The sequence below is a fragment of the Littorina saxatilis genome, linkage group LG11, assembly GCF_037325665.1.
Source record: "Littorina saxatilis isolate snail1 linkage group LG11, US_GU_Lsax_2.0, whole genome shotgun sequence".
In the NCBI taxonomy this organism is placed as follows: Eukaryota; Metazoa; Mollusca; class Gastropoda; order Littorinimorpha; family Littorinidae; genus Littorina; species Littorina saxatilis.
In genome coordinates, this window is record NC_090255.1 from 25347113 (window position 1) to 25366909 (window position 19797).

The 19797-nt window shown below is 43.1% G+C and overlaps 1 protein-coding gene across 1 annotated transcript in view; it reads left to right on the forward strand.

The window, feature by feature from the left end:
- Window positions 1-1409: 1409 nt before the first annotated feature.
- Window positions 1410-19797, forward strand: part of LOC138980135 (oxalate:formate antiporter-like) — a 26535-nt gene continuing 8147 nt past the window's right edge. The window contains exons 1-7 of the mRNA XM_070352966.1: window positions 1410-1649; window positions 6692-6881; window positions 7782-7908; window positions 8930-9072; window positions 12376-12496; window positions 14255-14569; window positions 17061-17183. Coding sequence (XP_070209067.1) covers window positions 1553-1649; window positions 6692-6881; window positions 7782-7908; window positions 8930-9072; window positions 12376-12496; window positions 14255-14569; window positions 17061-17183 — 1116 coding nt within the window. The 5' untranslated portion in view covers window positions 1410-1552. The remainder of the gene's footprint in view (window positions 1650-6691; window positions 6882-7781; window positions 7909-8929; window positions 9073-12375; window positions 12497-14254; window positions 14570-17060; window positions 17184-19797) is intronic.

Genomic DNA, 19797 nt, shown 5'->3' on the forward strand with positions numbered 1-19797 from the left:
AGCATTATCAACTCAACCCCACCCCCTGCCCTCCTCTCCTTATTTTTTGTTTCTTTCTTTCCTCTTTTTGAAAGCGGACAAACACTCAAGTCCTTAATGGCTCAAAACCGTAGGACTTTTAATATTAATTTTAACGTAATTTTATGTACTGGCCTTCCTTTGAGAAGCCATAACTTGCTCAGTCCTGTTTGAGTGGAGTTCGCCTCCAAAGGTGATTAGCACGGTTACATTCGTCGACAAGGATGGGACTCGATATGGTCAGGAATGGCATTATGGCCACTGAATCATTTTCGTGCTGTTCCCATTCCACGAATCTGGGAGGGACCTAAGCTTGGCGGGTCCATTGTTCGGACCCGGCGAAGCCGGCGTACGGCTCTATAAGTACTTCTTCCCGGCGAAGCCGGCTACCCGGCGAAGCGGGTATTCATTCTAGTCTAGTATATAATATTTATGGTATTAGCGAGTAAGAGATAGAGAGGAAGAGAGGGAGGGAGGGAGGGGGAGAGGGAGAGAGAGGGGGAAAGTGAATGAGAGAGAGAGAGAGAGAGAGAGAGAGAGAGAGAGAGAGAGAGAGAGAGAGAGAGAGAGAGACAAGTAGACGTATCGATTGTGCTTTCACTTTACATGTTTATCTGTTCGAAACGGCCGGACTGTCCAAAAAATTCCTGTACTGTTAAAAAGATTTTTTTGTTAATTTTTGTTTGCAAGGAGGGGTTTCCATGAAGTAGAATATCTGTGTGTATGAGGTTGTTGGTTAGTTTGTTGATTGTGTTGTTTCTTGCAGCTAAGTGTAAACGGCATTCTAGTAAAAAGTGTGTTGCAGTTTCTGTTCCATCACCACAGTCGCATACGCTGTTTTCCGCAAGGTGTCGCTCAACTAAGTCTTTCTTTAGATCACTAATTTTAAGTCTCATTTTTGTGTGGATTATTTGTGTTTGTCGACTGCCACTGTAGAAGTAAACGGGAATTTGTGTGTGGTCTTTTGTTAAGCAATGTTTAAATTCCTCGAGGGAGTCGGTTAACTGTATTTGTTCAGGTAGTTGGTTCCAGAGTACTGTTGTCGAAGGAAAAAAGGATGTTTTGTACGTTTCTGTTCGATGTGGGGGTATGTGTGTGTTGTATTTGACTTGGTATAGTTGAAGTGTCCTCCTCGAATATTCTGGTAATAAAAAAAACCCAGTTCATATCACATTATCCGCGATCACAATGCGTTATCACAATGTAAATAGGGGTTTGGGGACCCGGGACTCTTGGGACCCTCTAAAACTCTGCTAAGGGGGTCCATGGACCCTCTAAACATTAAAAGTGGGGGTCCGGGAACCTCTAGAACGGGCATTCGCGGGGAGCCCTGATGAACTTAACTACAGAGGAAGTATTCTTGACACACGTGTTAAAGTACGTGTTATTATTCTCTCCACATATAGGGAAATACCATACAAAAAATACAAAAGTCAAATGTTCAGGTAAGCAGTCAGGGCCCAGGGAGACAACTCAGAAACAATTCTCGCCAGGGACGACAACTGAGGATTGACTACACTGACAAAGGGAGACAATGGTGTGTTGCGGAGGTAAACTGCCCCTGAAAGGGATTCTCACCATCGTAGGAGGATTTATAGTACATCTGACTCTCGGGACACAGTTGACTTACGGTAAGATTGTGTGTGTGTGTGTGTGTGTGTGTGTGTGTGTGTGTGTGTGTGTGTGTGTGTGTGTGTGTGTGTGTGTGTGTGTGTGTATGTGTGTGTGTGTGTTTGTGTGTGTGAGTATATGTGTTTGTGTGTTTATGTGTTTGTGTGTGTGTATGTGTGTGTGTGTGTGTTTGTGTGTGTGTGTGTGTGTGTGTGGACAAACAACAGTCACATAGTCTCTTTGCTGACTAGTCACCTTGTATCTTTGCAGTCTGAAGACACATAATCTCTTTGCACACTACAGTCACATAGCCTATTTGCACACTACAGTCACATAGCCTACTTTGCACACTACAGTCACACAGTCTCTTTGCCCACTGCGGTCACATAATCTCTTTGCACACTACAGTCACATAGCCTATTTGCACACTACAGTCACATAGCCTCTTTGCACACTACAGTCACACAGTCTCTTTGCACACTACAGTCACATAGTCTCTTTGCCCACTACTAACAGCTATTGTGTTTTCAGCGTAGCAATAGGGCCCGATATTTAGACGAGACAAGTATAATGCCGACGAGTCGAAGACGAGTCGCATTATACTTGTTCGAGTCTAAATATCGGACCCTATTGCTACGATGAAAACACAATAGCGTTTATATAGCTATTCTGACATTAAATTCTGTGTTAGAATCATGTTTTTGTCAGCGACAAGTACCAGAATGGTCCATGTCGTTGATTGCAGACGACGGTTCCCTTTCCGCATGAAGCCACGGAAATAACCGAACATTGAAAAACCCACGGACATGTATGAGGGCCCCAAAGGGGGGGTATCATCACGATCACGGGAAGGGAAATTTTAGCTTTCACGATCACAGTTACCTTGATTTTTGTTTTCACGATCACGAACACCAGTGGCAAATCACGGTCACGGTAAAAGTTGCAGGTACAGAAAGCACGTGTCAAAGTAAACACAACCACACAGTTATTCGCTCCTCTGGATCTATTGTTTATTCAACACAAAGTGACAACTGTTGCACTTTTTTATTTTATTTTTTTAATTATCTTTCATTCACACATAGAAATACATACGTATCATGATTTGTAATCAGTAACAAGAATGTTGTTTTAATTGTTTTTTCTCTCGCTCTCTGAGTCTCTCTCTCTCTCTCTCTCTCTCTCTCTCTCTCTCTCTCTCTCTCTCTCTCTCTCTCTCTCTCTCTCTCTCTCTCTCATACAGACACTCACAGGAATATACACTCCAGGGGCGGAGCAGTTAAGCCAGAGGGAGGGGGGTACAACCTGGGGTCCAGGGTAGACCTTGTGGGGTACATGGGCAAGGCCCCGTTGGGGGGTCTAGGGGGCTTAGCCCCCCAGAAGCTGAAGAGTTTTAGCTATTTTATGAACAATTTATGGCTTATCCTTGATTTTAAACATGATCAACTGGTGTCAGCAGCCACTCATTATTTCTTTTAAAGTTAATATTAATTTTTTTTTGACAGCCGGGGGGGGGGGGGGGGGGTCCGGAACCCGGAACCCCTGTAACCCCTCCCCCCTAATCCGCCCCTGCACTCATACACATTCAACTCCCTCACTCACACACACATATACATATATATACTTGCACAATTTCACATTTCACATTTCCAGAGCTAAATCTTTTAAACCCATTTTCTCAAAAACTATTGGGTGGATTGAAATTAAAGTACATGTATGTGTGATGGTAGAGTCTATAATCCTGACTAAAGGTCAGTCTTGGAATCATGAAGGTGGGTGAAGGAATATACACTCATACACATTCAACTCATACACATTCAACTCCCACACCCTCACTCACACACAAGAATACATACTTGCACAATTTCACATTTCCAGAGCTAAATCTTTTAAACCCATTTTCTCAAAAACTATTGGGTGGATTGAAATTAAAGTACATGTATGTGTGATGATAGAGTCTATAATAACAAAATCCCCAACGAACATGACTTTGATCGACTTTGACATGAGGATCAAGTGACCCAAACTGGCACGTCTCCCCGCCATAGTTCCTGAATTTAACCCATTGATAATAAGTTTACAGGCGCTAAAATAAATCCAAGCTTAATGCAAAGAAGCGACAATTAGAATCTATGCCAAGCGTGTCCACGTTGCTGGGATGAAAAACACATTTTTAGTTTCGGTTTTGGCTACACCATAGACCAAATAGCCTGGACCGCCGAGAAATCGCACCTCTCACCCCCTCAAGAAATTTTTCTTCAACGATTTTTGTGATGAAAAGTATGAGTCCTTACAATCTCAATTCTTCTTCATTGCCTATACAGCTTGCTGTCGAATTTACCTTTTTCGTTCAAGGAGAGGCTTCCTTTCCCTCAAGAAACATCAAAAAACGTTCAGCTTCACCAAGGGGCTTCGCCCCCTGGACCCCCACCAAGGGGCTATGCCCCCTGGACCCCCATCTGTAACTCCCCCCCCCTAGTACCTTCCAAGTCCGGCCAAGAATAGATCAACATACCTTGACATTTCGTCTTCGGAAAGACGGACCCGTAGCCTGACCTTTCCATCAAGGAAGGCATTCTCGCCGCCTGCTTTGGTCTGGTTTGAATCCACAAAATATAACAGAGGTTCGATGACAGTACCGCTGCACGCCATTTTTGATCTTCGAATTCGAATTTGACTGAATGCACTCAAAAGGCTTTAGCACGAAGCCCTTCCATTGGATGAAGTTTGGCAGACCTTTGCAATTAGCCTTCTGATTGGATCTCTTTTTTGTGTGTGATTAGTTCTCTTAAAGGGAAGCAATCGCTGTCAAAATCATATTTCTGAATGTGTTGTTGCTTCCCTTCAATCAGGATTGGCTCCTTGACGAATAGAGGATCATAGAGTGATACAGCTGTGAAAAATGTACGTTGAAAATAAAATGCTTTGCAATAATGCCCATCACGATCACGAAAACAAATGACGATCACGATCACGAGACTTGATTTTTTTGTCATCACGGATCACGGGCAAAGTCCCATCACGATCACAGAAATGGAAATTTCGGCAATCACGGTCACAGAAAGGTCAAAAAACGCCAATCACGATCACGATTTTAAACCCTTTGGGGCCCTCATGTATTACGGAGAAAACTCGAGATAACCGGATGCTTAGCATTACGTCAATATGTTAGGACTCATATGACGTCATGACGTATAATGCTTGCCTACGTAGATTGTATGTTCGAAAGTCTGATCGACTTCTGTTGAAAATTCGCGTGGTGAAGACAGCGGTAAATCTGTAGATGATAAGAGAACAAGGATAGTCTCAGAAGAAACAACGAAATGTTTTAGACCGGTAACTTCATTTCAACATTGCACTATACAATGGACGTTCTATGTGACAGGAGAGTTTGCTGATTTTGTGTTAAACATTGGAGAGATCGTCTGCTAGAATCCGAGATAGGTCGCTTCAGATTGCAGCTTCTGGAAATTTGCAAGGTTTGTTGCCTGTTAAAGAACTGGATTTTACACGTAATGTATGTCATGTACAGTAAGCAACAACAAAAACACACACAAAGCAAATGGCATCGTCTGTCGACTAGTCACAGAGTGACAGAAACAAACCTGGCGAGGTATGCGTGTACTTTATACACGTGGAAGAAACCGGAACCATGCGTCTTTGTTATTGCCGATATCGTTTGGATATCGGCAAAAATGGCCAACTTTCGTAGCGTTATGCTTTGATGATCGGAAAAGGGATGTGTGAGACCATCCAATCACAGCCCCCGAATTCCCCCACGTGTCCATCAGAATAGCTATATTGTCACATAGCCTATTTGCACACTTCAGTCACATAGCCTATTTGCACACTACAGTCACATAGTCTCTTTGCCCACTGCGGTCACATAGTCTCTTTGCCCACTACTGTCACATAGCCTATTTGCACACTACAGTCACATAGCCTATTTGCACACTACAGTCACACAGTCTCTTTGCCCACTGCGGTCACATAGTCTCTTTGCCCACTACAGTCACATAGCCTATTTGCACACTACAGTCACATAGTCTCTTTGCCCACTGCGGTCACATAGTCTCTTTGCCCACTACTGTCACATAGCCTATTTGCACACTACAGTCACATAGTCTCTTTGCCCACTGCGGTCACATAATCTCTTTGCACACTACAGTCACATAGCCTATTTGCACACTACAGTCACATAGCCTACTTTGCACACTACAGTCACACAGTCTCTTTGCACACTACAGTCACACAGTCTCTTTGCACACTACAGTCACATAGCCTACTTTGCACACTACAGTCACACAGTCTCTTTGCACACTACAGTCACACAGTCTCTTTGCACACTACAGTCACATAGTCTCTTTGCAGACTAGGGTCACATGTTCTCTTTGCACACTACAGTCACATAGTCGTATTGCACACTACAGTCACATAGTCTTAATACACACTACAATCACACAGTCTCTTTGCACACTACAGTCACATAGTCTCTTTGCACACTACAATCACACAGTCTCTTTGCACACTACAGTCACATAGTCTCTTTGCACACTACAGTCACATAGTCTCTTTGCGCACTACAGTCACATATTCTCTTTGCACACTACAGTCACACAGTTTCTTTGCACACTACAGTCACATATTCTCTTTGCACACTACAGTCACACAGTCTCTTTGCACACTACAGTCACATATTCTCTTTGCAGACTACAGTCACATACTACCTTTGCACACTACAGTCACATAATCTCCTTGCAGTGTTCAGTCACATTGTCACTATAATACAGTTAGGCCACACAAAAAAATGGTCTGTTTACGGTAACCCGACCGACCCTATTTTTTTCGCGCGACCCTAGACTTTTTTTTTGGCATTTGGGAAACAAAAAAAATCTTTTGTTTTTTTTTGCAAAATAACGTAAACATATGGTTTTTTGGAGAAAAAAAAAAATCCCGACCTACCGACCCTATTTTTTTGGCCTATGTTACCGTAAACAGACCTCTTTTTTTTGGCCTTATGTATGCAGGTCCATTCACTGGCCATCTGTTTTCTCTTTTTTTCCAGGTAACACGAACCCTTACCTCGTGTCCTACATCAGGAACTCTTCGTCACCTGAAGACCTCAAGTACATCGATGGCATCTGGATCCAGGCCTGCATGCTGATGGGACAGGGAGTCAGCATGTTTCTGGGCGGAATTATGGAGGTCAAGCTCGGACCGCGCATAGCAACACTCATCGGGGCCTGGTTTCTCAGGTGAGAGAGTGTCGGGGAATAAAGGAGGGGGTGGGTGGCAGTGAAAGGGATACGGGTGACAAAGAAGGGGGCACGGGTGACAAAGAAGGGTGCGCGGGTGACAAAGAAGGGGTGCGCGGGTGACAAACAAAGGAGGCACGCTTGCCGGAGAAGGGGGCGCGCTTAACAAAAAAGGGGGCGCCTGACAAAGAAGGGTGCGCGGGTTACAAATAAGGGGGCGCGGGTGACAAAGAAAGGGGGCGCGGGTGACAAAGAAAGGGGGCGCGGGTGACAAAGAAAGGGGGCGCGCTTGCCGGAGAAGGGGGCGCGCTTAACAAAAAAGGGGGCGCCTGACAAAGGCGGGTGCGTGCTTGACAAAGAAAGGAACGCGGGTGAGGGGGCGTGTGTAAAGGGCGACCGTGAGAAGGTAGGTGGCGCGCTTGACCAAGAAAAGTGTTCGTGATTGACAAAGAAGGGGGTGCGGCTGACAAAGAAAGGGGCGCGCTTGACAAAGAAGAGGGGAGGGAGGGGAAGAGTGGGGAGGCCTGTATGCTAATGGAGCAAGGGACCAGCATATTTCGGGCGACCTTATGGAAGTCAAGCTCGAACCGCGCCTAAGCAAAGCTCATTGGAGCCTGATTTCTCAGGTGAAGGATAACCTTTTACCAAAATCGGGGATTTAAAAGTGAAACCGTCGTGCAAGGGTCAAGAGATTAATTATCATATTCATATAAGCCGTAGCGATGCCCATTGGGGACTGGTTTCTAAAATAAGATTGTTGGAGTGAGCTCCAAAAGTTCAATCAAACTGGAATCTGCTTTTTTTAAAATTTTTTGTAAACACCAGCGGGAAGTGGTGCATGTCAGGACATTTCCTCAAAATTCTACAGTATGTTTCTGTTTTCTGTTTTCTGTTTTGCAGTGCAGGAGTGTTGCTGACTTACTTCACGGTGAAAGTGTCGTTCATCACATCCGTGTTGACTTACGGAGTAATGTTCGGGCTTGGCTGTGGTGCGTCTTACGCAATCCCTGTTGGTGCGGCTATGCGGGTAAGTGTACATTTATTGGCAACCCCACCCACACCCGCAATCCCCAGCCATCTTTCCTTCAGCATCAGCATCAGCATCAGCATCATCATCATCATCATCATCATCATCATCATCATCATCATCATCATCATCATCATCATCATCGTTTTCGCGGTCGTCGTCCTAGTCGTCAATCATCATGGTCGTCATCAGCTTCATGATCATCGTGGTCATCATCAGCAAGCAGCAGCCGCAACGACGACGACGTCGACGATGGCGTCGTTGCTGTCGTCCTTGTTGTTACTTATGCCTTTTGATCTCAACATTTCGGTATTAAAGATGGTTAAAGACTCAGGTCAACAATGTTTGTCAACGAACGTTGACCTATTGCTTGTCTGTCTGTCTGTCTGTCTGTCTGTCTGTCTGTTTGTCTGTCTGTCTGTCTGTCTGTCTGTGTTTCTCCCTCTCTCACTGCTGCTGCTTGCTGCTTGATGCCTGATGTTTGATGCTTGATGATTGATGATTGATGAGGTCGGAGGAGGAGGAGGAGAAGGAGGAGGAGGAGAATGATGATGATTATTGAGGAGGAGAAGGAGGAGGAGGAGGAGGAGGAGGAGGAGGACGACGACGACGACGATCATGATGACGATGACAACGACAACGATAATGATCAGGATGATAAAAATAAGTCACCATTTTAAATTCTTCTCGCATCACGTAGAGGCTGGTCGGCTGGGAAAAAACAAACAATGTGTACATGTGAAGGTGTGTGGGAAATATTTGTAATGTGATTACTCGGCTGTGAAACCCAACTCCTGTGATATGAGAGGGTAAATTTACATAGTGCAATATCATATTTGATTGTATCCCTTTTATGTTTTATGTTTTATGTGTGTCGTCCTACACAATTGTTGTTATAATCGTTTACAGGCAGACAGGGTGTGCCGAAGAAAAATTTCCATTTTTATGTAATATTTTAATGGACAATAAAGTGCTGTTATTGTTATTGTTATTATGACGATGGTGAACGCGATTCTTTCAGTGGTTTCCTGAGCATCGAGGGTTGGTTGGAGGATCTATTTTCATGGGCTTTGGTCTGGGCTCCGTCATCTTCAACCAGATTATCACCGTTTTCATCAACCCCGACAACCTTTCCCCCGACTTTGAAGGTGCCGACGGCGACACGTGAGTATAATTACCAGAGGCGATGTCAAAACAAAACAAAATTGCTCACAGGTGGTGTAGACGTTTGTTGAGTTTGCGCCTGCGTGGTGCACTGTTTTCTGGTCCTAACCCTCTTGTACGCGCTAGAAGGTTCCGCTCTGTGCTCCAAACGTTGTCTGTGGGCGTGGTTGTTTGCTCACAGGAGGTGTTGACGTACGTTGAGTTTGCGCCCACATGGTGCACAGTTTTCAGGTCCTTGCCCTCTTGCACGCGCAAGGAGTGTGCTCCAAACGTTGTCTGTGGGTGTGGTTGTTTGCTACAAGAAGTGTTGACGTAGGGGAAGGGCCCCTAATATGGACCACTTTTTGTTTATTGCTGATAATTAGCTTGTTTTCTTGCGAAGAAGTTTCATTTTGTGGTTGGTAGTCCTTCTCTCTTTGTTTAACCGTTAGGCCTAATTAGAGTGAAATAGCTTTGATAGACATTCAGCAAAAATTAAATACAGAAAAAATCAAAAAATGGTCCTTATTAGGAGCCTGGGCGCCCAATATGGACCAGTGAAGCGGCCTTCACGAATCACTGTAAAAATTCCCCTTTACTTCAAAATAACATGATACAACTTAGTGTGCAAGTCACAGGGGCGGATCAGTTGCTTTGTAAGGGGGGGGCACTTTGAATCGAAAGTGAATGTGATGGGCGCAAAGCGCCCGAATTTGCTAGGGGGGTCCGGGGGCATGCCCCCCCGGAAAAAATATTTGCCCAAAGAAGCAAAATGGTGCCATCTGGTGCCATTTGAACTTAGAAATGGTCATAGAATCAGCATAGAAAAATCTTTTTTTTTCTTCTTCTTTTTTTTTTTTTTTTTTTTCGGGGGGGGGGGGCACGTGCCCCTTGTGCCCCCCCCCCCCTCGTCCGCCCCTGAGTCAGACAAATTCAAATATGCTTTAGATTGAGCTGTTTCGGGTTGATGAGAGCATTATTTGAAGCACACCAGGAAACTGAAGAAGCTTATCAAAAACAGAGTGAAAATAATTGAAATTATCAACTTCCACAAAAAAAAGACTATTTGTTATATTTTTTGGAAATCTCGAGGGCTAGTTATAGGTTATTTTCAGCAACCTTCTTAATGAATTAATCAAAATTGCCTTTAGCTTTTATTTTCTTCGATTTGTTGAAGGTGGTCCATATTAGGGGACTCACACATACTTTGAGGTTTTGCTATTATTTTTTGTTTGCAGTAGAAACCCGGGGTACACACTGCTAAAATGTAACAAATACGGTCTTAGCTGTCATGTATAGCCATTTTTGTGTGATAAAAGCTTTGGCTGTGGACAGAAACGAGTCCGTTTTAGGCGGCAAATTTAGAGTGAACGCTGCCAAAAATGAAAAAAAGCAAAAAAGCCTAACGGTTTTGAGGTTTGTGTTTCTGCAACTGTTTTGACATGTGCAACTTATCCAGAGAGGGTGAAAAAAGCGAATGAAATTGTTTTGAGCGCTCTAGCGCCGTTAGTTTGTCAGAAACGGAGGTGGTCCATATTAGGAGCTGGTCCATATTAGGAGCCTTTCCCCTACGTTGAGTTTGCGCCCACATGGTGGACTGTTTTGAGGTCCTTACCCTCTCGTACTCATCAGGACGTTCGAGTCTATACAAAAAATGTTCTCTGTGTGCATGATCCGGTTTGCTCTGAGGGGGTGTTGTCATAATTATGACGTATTTGCGATTATTTTTGGTCCCACTTACTACGAGGTTTTATTTATTTATTTATTTATTTATTTATTTATTTATTTATACGAATACGAATACGAATACGAATACGAATACTTTATTATCTCATACAGAGAAATTTCAGTGTGGTGCACAAGACAACAGATAAAAATACCATACGAAGCATACTACACTCGCGCACGCATATGTACACTAACAGGAATAGTAACATGATTCCAAATAGGTTAATTGCCGTCAGCTTTACACTAATGTGTATATCTGCCTACATCTTTTATTCCATCAGTTGTTCCTTCTCTCTCGTTTCTTGGTTTCTTTTTCTTTCTTTCTTTATTTATTTTTACATTTAGTCAAGTTATGACTAATGTTTTAACGTTGGCGGGCAATCGAGATGAGGGTGTGGTGTATGTATGTGTGTGTACGTGCGTGTGCTGGCGTGTGTGTGTGTTTGTGTGGTGTGTGTGTGTGTGTGTGTGTGTGTGTGTGTGTGTGTGTGTGTGTGTGTGTGTGTGTGGAGCGATTCAGAGAAAACTACAAAACAGATCTTTATGAAACTGTACATGAGAGTTCCTATAGGTATAATATCCCCAGACAGATTTTTCTTTTTTTTGATAAATCTCTTTGATGACGTCATATCCGGCTTTTTGTGAAAGTTGAGGCCGCACTGTCACGCCCTCAAGTTTAAACCAAATTAGTTGACATTTTGGTCAAGCAATCTTTGACGAAGTCCGGACTATGGGATTGCATTGCAGCCCGGAAGCTTAAAAATTAGTTAATTAGTTTGTTCATTAAAGTTGTCATTAAAATTGATTTTTCGCATACAGATTTAAAATTGATTGCATCATATTCTAAATTGACTAAATGTAGTTATTTCGCCTTACGCGACGTGTTTCTTCATTTGTCTACGTGTGTGTTCATTTGTTGATTTAGTTATTTTCATGTACTAATCTCTTTGTTGATTTAGTTATTTTCATGTACCGCTCCCTAAGATCCTCCGCAGACACCCGCCTTTTTAGGATACCACCAGCACGCACCAAAACATATGGCCAGCGCACCTTCTCTTACCAGGCCCCATCCATCTGGAACCAACTCCCGCACTCACTCAGGCACTCCACATCTATGCAATCATTCAAAACCTCACTCAAAACACACCTCTTCCCTCACTAGTCTGTTAATGACCACCCATCCCCCTCTCCTGCTGGTCCTTAATCTGTCTCCTTCTCTCTCCTTCTTCTTCCCTTTCCAGCTCTATTCTTCTTCTCTCAACTAACTTTATGTATCCAATAATTTATTTATTTATTTATGACTGTTTTTCTGTCTTCAGAATGCATGTGCCTGTAGTTGGTATGAGTGAGTGCGTCGCGTTCGCGCTGTGCGTCTGTCTGCGAGTGTATGAGTCCGAGTGTCTTGGTCCTTGTCGATTTGTGTTTCGTATAATGTTCACTATGTATTGTATATTTTGTAAGCGCCTAGGGCTATATTTAGATTAGGCGCACAAATGTTCATAATAATAATAATAATAATAATAATCTATTTATACATGTGCGAGACTATTTTGTCGCTAGCACTCCCTAATAATATAAATGTGTGTCTTTTTTAAGATATTTCACACAACCGGAAATCCTGGACAGAGTTCCTACGCTGTTTTTGATCCTTGGAGGGACCTACGCTGCGATGCAATTCGTCGCTTTTTTTCTCATCTCAGATCCCCCCGTGGAACACGTGAGTGTCAACAACACACTTTGTCTTCTGCGTTCGAGGGCTGTGACTCCCACGTACACTCCTTAGTAAGAATAGGCCCTTTCCCCACCAATAAGGCAGACGTGTTTTTTGGGTGTTTTTTTGTGTTTTTTTTAAATATTTCTAAGGCTTTTTTTTTAGGGGGGGGGGGGGAGGGGGCTTACGAGGCCATGCAGATTCTTGTTGAGTTTTTCACAGCCACCGATTGGATGACGTGAGTAGGAAACTCTGACGTGTTTTCACGCTTTGGATTTGTACGCTTCCTGTTTTGCTGTAATGGTATTGGTGGTAACATTGGAGTATGCGAAAACAAAATACTAGCAGTTATTTTTTCCTTTTTTTTTACCCCTGCTAAAAGGCGTATGTAACAGTTGGTTTAAACAACATGTTATCCATAAACACATGACAATACAACAACAAGCTTACACAGGAGCAACAGTTTGAGCTGTGATCTACATCTTACCGGCACAGGAAATGCGAGTGACGTACGGTTGGGGAGGGAGTGGGTGTGTGTGTGGAGGCGGGAGGGGGAGTGCGTAAGTATTGGGGGATAAGCTGTCCTGAATTTCCAATTACATTTTTTTTCTGTCTGCCTGTGTGCGCGTTTGCCTTTCTGTCTGTCTGTCTGTCTGTCTGTCTGTCTGTCTGTCTCTTTTTCTGTCTGTCTGTCTGTCTGTCTGTCTGTCTGTCTGTCTGTTTCTCTGTCTGACTGTCTGTCTATCTGTCTGTCTGTCTCTCTGTCTGTCTGTCTCTCTGTCTGTCTGTCTTCCTGTCTGTCTCTCTGACTGTCTGTCTGTCTGTCTGTCTATCTGTCTGTCTGTCTTTCTGTCTGTCTCTCTGTCTGTCTGTCTGTCTGTCTGTCTGTCTGTCTGTCTCTCTGTAAGTGTGTATGTCTGTCTCTCTGTCTGTCTCTTTTTCTGTCTGTCTGTCTGTCTTTCTGTATGTGTGTATGTCTGTCTCTCTGTCTGTCTCTTTTTCTGTCTGTCTGTCTGTCTGTCTGTCTGTCTGACTGACTGGCTGGCTGGCTGTCTGCCTGTCTGTGTAAATACTTGAACATTGCACATAATCCTAATTTCCTAAATTTATCAACATCTTCTCTAGAAAGAAAATAGAAAAAAAAAATTTGCCCCAGACCTTGATTTTCTTTGTCTGCCAGGTATCAAAAGACATAGACAATGTATTCATTTCCCACAGATATCGAAAGACATAGACAATGTATCAATTTCCCACAGATATCGAAAGACATAGACAATGTATCAATTTCCCACAGATATCGAAAGACATAGACAATGTATCAATTTCCCACAGATATCGAAAGACATAGACAATGTATCAATTTCCTACAGATATCGAGAGACATAGACAAGGTATCAATTTCCCACAAATCTGACTTCCTATTTCTCGCCATCACGTGTTTGAAATAGCAAAGCCTACCTGAGCTAAATTAATGTTCTGTTCATTTTCTAATCTTCATTTTGTCTGTCTGCCCACTTCAAAAGGCCTCCAGATCGAAGATCTAGTGAATGTCTCATTTTGTCGAATACTGTCCCTCCATGATCGCAAACTTCAACAAGCACTCCCCATGTTAACCATGCAAACACATACAACACATAATAATAATGATAATGATAATAACAAATTAATAATAACAATAATTTTCAAAAAGCCCACAGAAAAAGTTCTGTTTGTTGCATTCAGATAATAAAGTTTTATTGAATTGAATTGAATTGAATATTTCAGACGACGGATCATTTACCCGGAGAATCTTACAAAGTTACTGTCACCGTCGCCGACATGAGCAACGGTGACAACAAAATCTGGACAACGCCAGAGTCCACAACCGTATCCACAGCCACCTTGACCACAAAGGAAAACGGCTTGACCGCCCCTCAAGAGAACCAAGAGATGAGCGTTGACGAACTGAAAGAAGAAACGGAGGAACCGGAAATGGACGTGAAGCCATTGCAAATGCTGAGGACCCGGATGTTCTACCTCATCTGGGTGCTCTTTCTCCTCGGTGGGCTCGGTGGCGTTTTCCTTGCTTCGCAATATAAGGTTGGGATGAGGAGAATGAGGAATGAGTTGGGGAATGAGTGTTGGCCGCAATGGGCGGGGATGTAGCTCAGTCGGTAGCGCGCTGGATTTGTATCCAGTTGGCCGCTGTCAGCGGAGTTTGTCCCCACGTTCGACGAGAGATTTACTTCTCAGAGTCAACTTTGTGTGCAGACTCTCCTCGGTGTCCGAACACGCCCGTGTGTACACGCAAGCACAAGACCAAGTGCGCACGAAAAAGATCCTGTAATCCATGTCAGAGTTCGGTGGGTTATAGAAACACGAAAATACCCAGCATGCTTCCTCCGAAAACGGCGTATGGCTGCCTAAATGGCGGGGTAAAAAAACGGTCATACACGTAAAATTCCACTCGTGCAAAAAAAACCACGAGTGTACGTGGGAGTTTCAGCCCACGAACGCAGAAGAAGAAGAAGAAGTGTTGGCTGCACGGTTTGTTATCATTTTGTATCTTCAGTTGATTTTGCTGGCCAACACCGATGCAAGCTTGTTTCCTTTCTCAGTTTATATGGCAAGTCCCATGAGCTCTCTATCATAAGGGAAAACAAAATATCCCTCCAACACCAGTAAGCCTCAGTCACTGAGGACATATGGGTAACAAACCACCAGTACATGCAAGTACACCCTAACAAGGGAAATTAATAATAGTCATCTATAAATGATTATTCTCAATCGAGAAACAAAATGATGAGGATATGGGTTTGAATAGTTGTCCCCTGACGAGGCTACCTTTCAGTTTCCCCAGAACACCTCTATAAAATCACAAAGAAGTTATCCTAACAATTTGAAACTGTAAATATTGCCGAAAAGTACCATCTTTGGGAGAGGTATTTAGGGATCTCTGGGCTGCCTACTGCATTTGCCGGGTTTGGCAGACCTTTTATTTTTACCCCCTCTGATACAGTACTCCTTGGGCAAGTCCCATGAGGAGAATGAGGGATGAGTTGGGGAATGAGTGTTGGCTGCATGGTTGGTCATTATTTCGTATCGTCTCTTCAGTTGATTTTGCTGGGCAACACCGATGCAAGCTTGTTTCCTTTCTCAGTTCACATTGCAAGCCCCATGCTTAAAACTGTTTACAATCAGGTCTGCCAGTGTGTATAGTGAGCGATTGAGTGAGTGAGTGAATGAATGAGTGAGTGAATGAGTAAGTGAACGAATGAGTGAGTGAGTGAGTGAGTGAGTGAATGAAAGAATGAATGAATGAATGAGTGAGTGAGTGAGTGAGTGAATGAGTGAGTGAGTGAGTGAGTGAGTTAATGAATGAGTGAGTGAGTGAGTGAGTGAGTGAGTGAGTGAGTGAGTGAGTGAATGAATGAGTGAGTGAATGAGTAAGTGAACGAATGAGTGAGTGAGTGAGTGAGTGAATGAATGAGTGAGTGAATGAATGAGTGAGTGAATGAATTAGTGAGTGAATGAGTGAGTGAGTGAGTGAGTGAGTGAGTGAATGCGTGAGTGAATGAATGAGTGAGTGAATGAGTGAGTGAATGAATTAGTGAGTAAATGAGTGAGTGAGTGAATGAATGAGTGAGTGAATGAGTGAGTGAATGAATTAGTGAGTAAATGAGTGAGTGAGTGAATGAAAGAGTGAATGAATGAGTGACTGAGTGAATTAATGAGTGAATGAAAGTGAGTTAATGAGTGAATGAGTGAGTGAGTGAATGAATTAGTGAGTGAATGAGTGAGTGAATGAATAAGTGAGTGAATGAATTAGTGAGTAAATGAGTGAGTGAGTGAATGAATGAATGAATGAGTGACTGAGTGAATTAATGAGTGAGTGAATGAATGAGTGAGTGAACGAATGCGTGAGTGAGTGAATGAATGAATGAGTGAGTGACTGAATGAATGAGTGAGTGAGTGAATGAGTGGGTGAGTGAGTGAATGAATGAATGAGCGAGTGAATGAGTAAGTGAATGCGTGAGTGAATGAATGAGTGAATGACAGAGTGAGTGAGTGAGTGAATGACTGAGTGAGTGAGTGAATGACAGAGTGAGTGAGTGAGTGAATGACTGAGTGAATGAGTGAATGAATGAGTGAGTGAATGAGTGAGTGAGTGAGTGAATGAGTGAGTGAGTGAATGAGTGAGTGAATGAGTGAGTGAGTGAGTGAGTGAATGAGTGAGTGAGTGAATGAGTGAGTGAATGAGTGAGTGAGTGAGTGAGTGAATGAATGAGTGAGTGAATGAATGAGTCACTGAGTCAGTTAGGGCAATTACGTCATTTTAATCTGTTATTTCTTTCTTCTCTGTCCTTTCATTTCTCTTAGCATCAAGTCCTTGCTATTGTGTGTGTGTGTGTGTGTGTGGTTTTTTTTTTAACTATGAAAGCACATAAAACATCCTAATTGAATTTCAAATTAAAAGTAAGGATGTGCTTTTCTTGACAACACTGCCTGCGAAAGTAGGAAAATATAATACTTTGTCATTGTTCAGTTTTCATATATTGTGAGATTGGATTGCATATTTTTTTGTCCACAGTCTTACGGTCAGACCTTCATCAAAGATGACCGCTTCTTCTCCATTGTGGGGTCGTGTGCTTCGGCTCTGAACGCTGTGTCCGGCATGTTCTGGGGCTGGGTCGCTGACAGGTACACTTTCAAGGTTCGTATACTTCCAATATATATCACTCTTGCCTTGGTTTGAACGCTGTGTCCGGCATGTTCTGGGGCTGGGTTGCTGACAGGTACAACTTCAAGGTTCGTATATATATATATCACACTCTTGCCTTGGTTTGAACGCTGTGTCCGGCATGTTCTGGGGCTGGGTCGCTGACAGATGCACCTTCAAGGTTCGTATACCTCCAATATATATCACTCTTGCCTTGGTTTGAACGCTGTGTCCGGCATGTTCTGGGGCTGGGTTGCTGACAGGTACAACTTCAAGGTTCGTATATATATATCACACTCTTGCCTCGGTTTGAACACTGTGTCTGGTATATTCTGGGTCTGGGTCGCTGACAGGTACACCTTCAAGGTTGGTTTAAACAATTTTATTCAGAAAAATGTCAGATAACAAAGCCGCATACAATCAATTAACCTTCAAGGTTCGTATACCTCCAATATATCACACTCTTGCCTCAGTTTGGACGTTGTTCCCCGCATGTTCTGGGGATGGGTAGCTGATAGAAATGTTCAATGTGCGTTTGTTTCTTTACATCACGTTTTTGTCTCGATTCTAATGTAGGCGTGTATTGGATTGCCAGTAGCCAAAAAACACATTTCGGATGTCATTTTCGGATGGATTTTTGTCAGAATGTTTGCATGCGGCAGTGTGTATGCTTGTCCGCAATCTATATGTGCATTTTGTTTGATGGTGATGATGCTGGTGTCGTCGTTGTCGTCGTCGTTGTCGTTGTAGGTTACTTGGTTCAACTGTATACGTGCATTGATCTTTTTTATTTGCTTTTTGTCTGGCTGTGTCTGTGTCTTTAAGTCTGCCGTTCTCAAATGATACTTTGGCAGTAGGCCTACTTGTATCAATCATTTGTCTGTGTGCATGTGAAGTTTTTATATAGTCAAGAAACCTCTAACGAATTTTAAAACTCTTTCTGGACTTGAAGAGCTTCATCTTCATCCTTTAAAATCATGAAAACTTGTCAGTGTTGTAGCGTCCCTTTTGAGAAGTGGCCTTTGACCCTTGATAGCGAATCTATCATGACAAGAAAGGTGGACTAGTTAGTTAGTTAGTTAGCTGTTGCTTTTCGGGTCCAGCGGACCATAATAGGCCAAATCAGGTGGACTAGGCCAGTGGACTCAAAATAAAGTGGGATCGGTCTTAGGACCTGTAACTAAACTCTTCAACTTAAATTTCATTTCTGGAAGAGCTTCATCTTCATCTTCATCCTTTAAAGGCACAGTAAGCCTCCCGTAAACCATCACAGATACTGTCAGGCTTTTACACACAGTACAAACACCCTTTCATTTAAACACTCACCGCTTGAGAACATCCTAGGTGCCCTCCGTAAAGAGCGAGCAATTTTCAAAGAATTTATTTTTGCGTGGTTTATCTTACCCCTGAGCCATCGTGAACCCGTGTGATCCAGTTTCCCTCTTTCACAATGTAGTCGTCAGTTAGTAATTTGAATGCGACTCGATGTGAGCTTATCGGCAATAGCACGTTATTATGTACCTCTGACAATGCACGAAACAAACGGCTGTGGTTCACAAGAACTCTAGCGATGGCTTTTGACTGTTCAGAGGAACTGGCGAAAGGCATAAACCGTCGTCTGCTACGAGAACCACGACCTTGCGTGACCCTGCTTCCGGGCTTTTCTTTTTTCAAACTTTCAAAACTTCGAATTGTACTGATCTTGTCTTGATGAAAAAAGAAATCTTTTATGATTTAAGAATGTTTGTGTAACAAGCTGTCAATTTATTATTTAGATTTTAAAAGTTAGGTCTAGCGCCAAAACGCACCACGGTCCAATTGTCTGAGAGACAATCCGCAAAATTAAAAATTGCTCGCTCTTTACCATAGACCAAATAGCCTGGACCGCCAACTCGTCACGTGACCCTTCGAGGTTACGACGCTCGACTTTCAGGGGCGCTTAGCGTCCGGTTTGAAAGGCCAGCGATTCGAAGACAGTGAAAAGAAAGCACGCTCCAGTTATTTGTGACAATGGGAGGTGACAATGAACTGGATTTTCCAAAACTCCAAACTAAACTTAACAAAACTCATCGAAAAACATGTTCCATATGCACTTTAGCTGAGTTTATTTTAACATTTTCAGAACTTACCTCGGCAACTTCGTCCATGTTTACAATCGACACCGGATATGACATCCCCCTGATTTCTGAAAGGCCATGTAAGCGTAGGTTCCTAAATGCGAGAGGCGCTACCTCGTAATAGAAAGAGCGGAGAGAGAGCTAGTTGGCGGTCCAGGATAAAATTAATGGTCTATGCTCTTTACGTAAGGCACCTAGGATGTTCCCGTTCGGTGAGTGTATAAAAGAAAGGGTGTTTGTACTGTGTGTAAAAGCCTGACAGTATCTGTGATGGTTAACGGGAGGCGTACTGTGCCTTTAATTGAATTTGTAACGTTAATCCTCAAAGTGAATTCAACAAAATGGATCCCTCTCTGCACAGTATACAAACCTGGCTGCAGATCTGTGGCTTTCACGTGTGTCTTAATTGAAGGATGCTCTTATCCCATGTAAAAGCCTGGACTTGACGGACCTGTGGTGTTTTACATGATCGTTTACACGGGAAGAAAAGT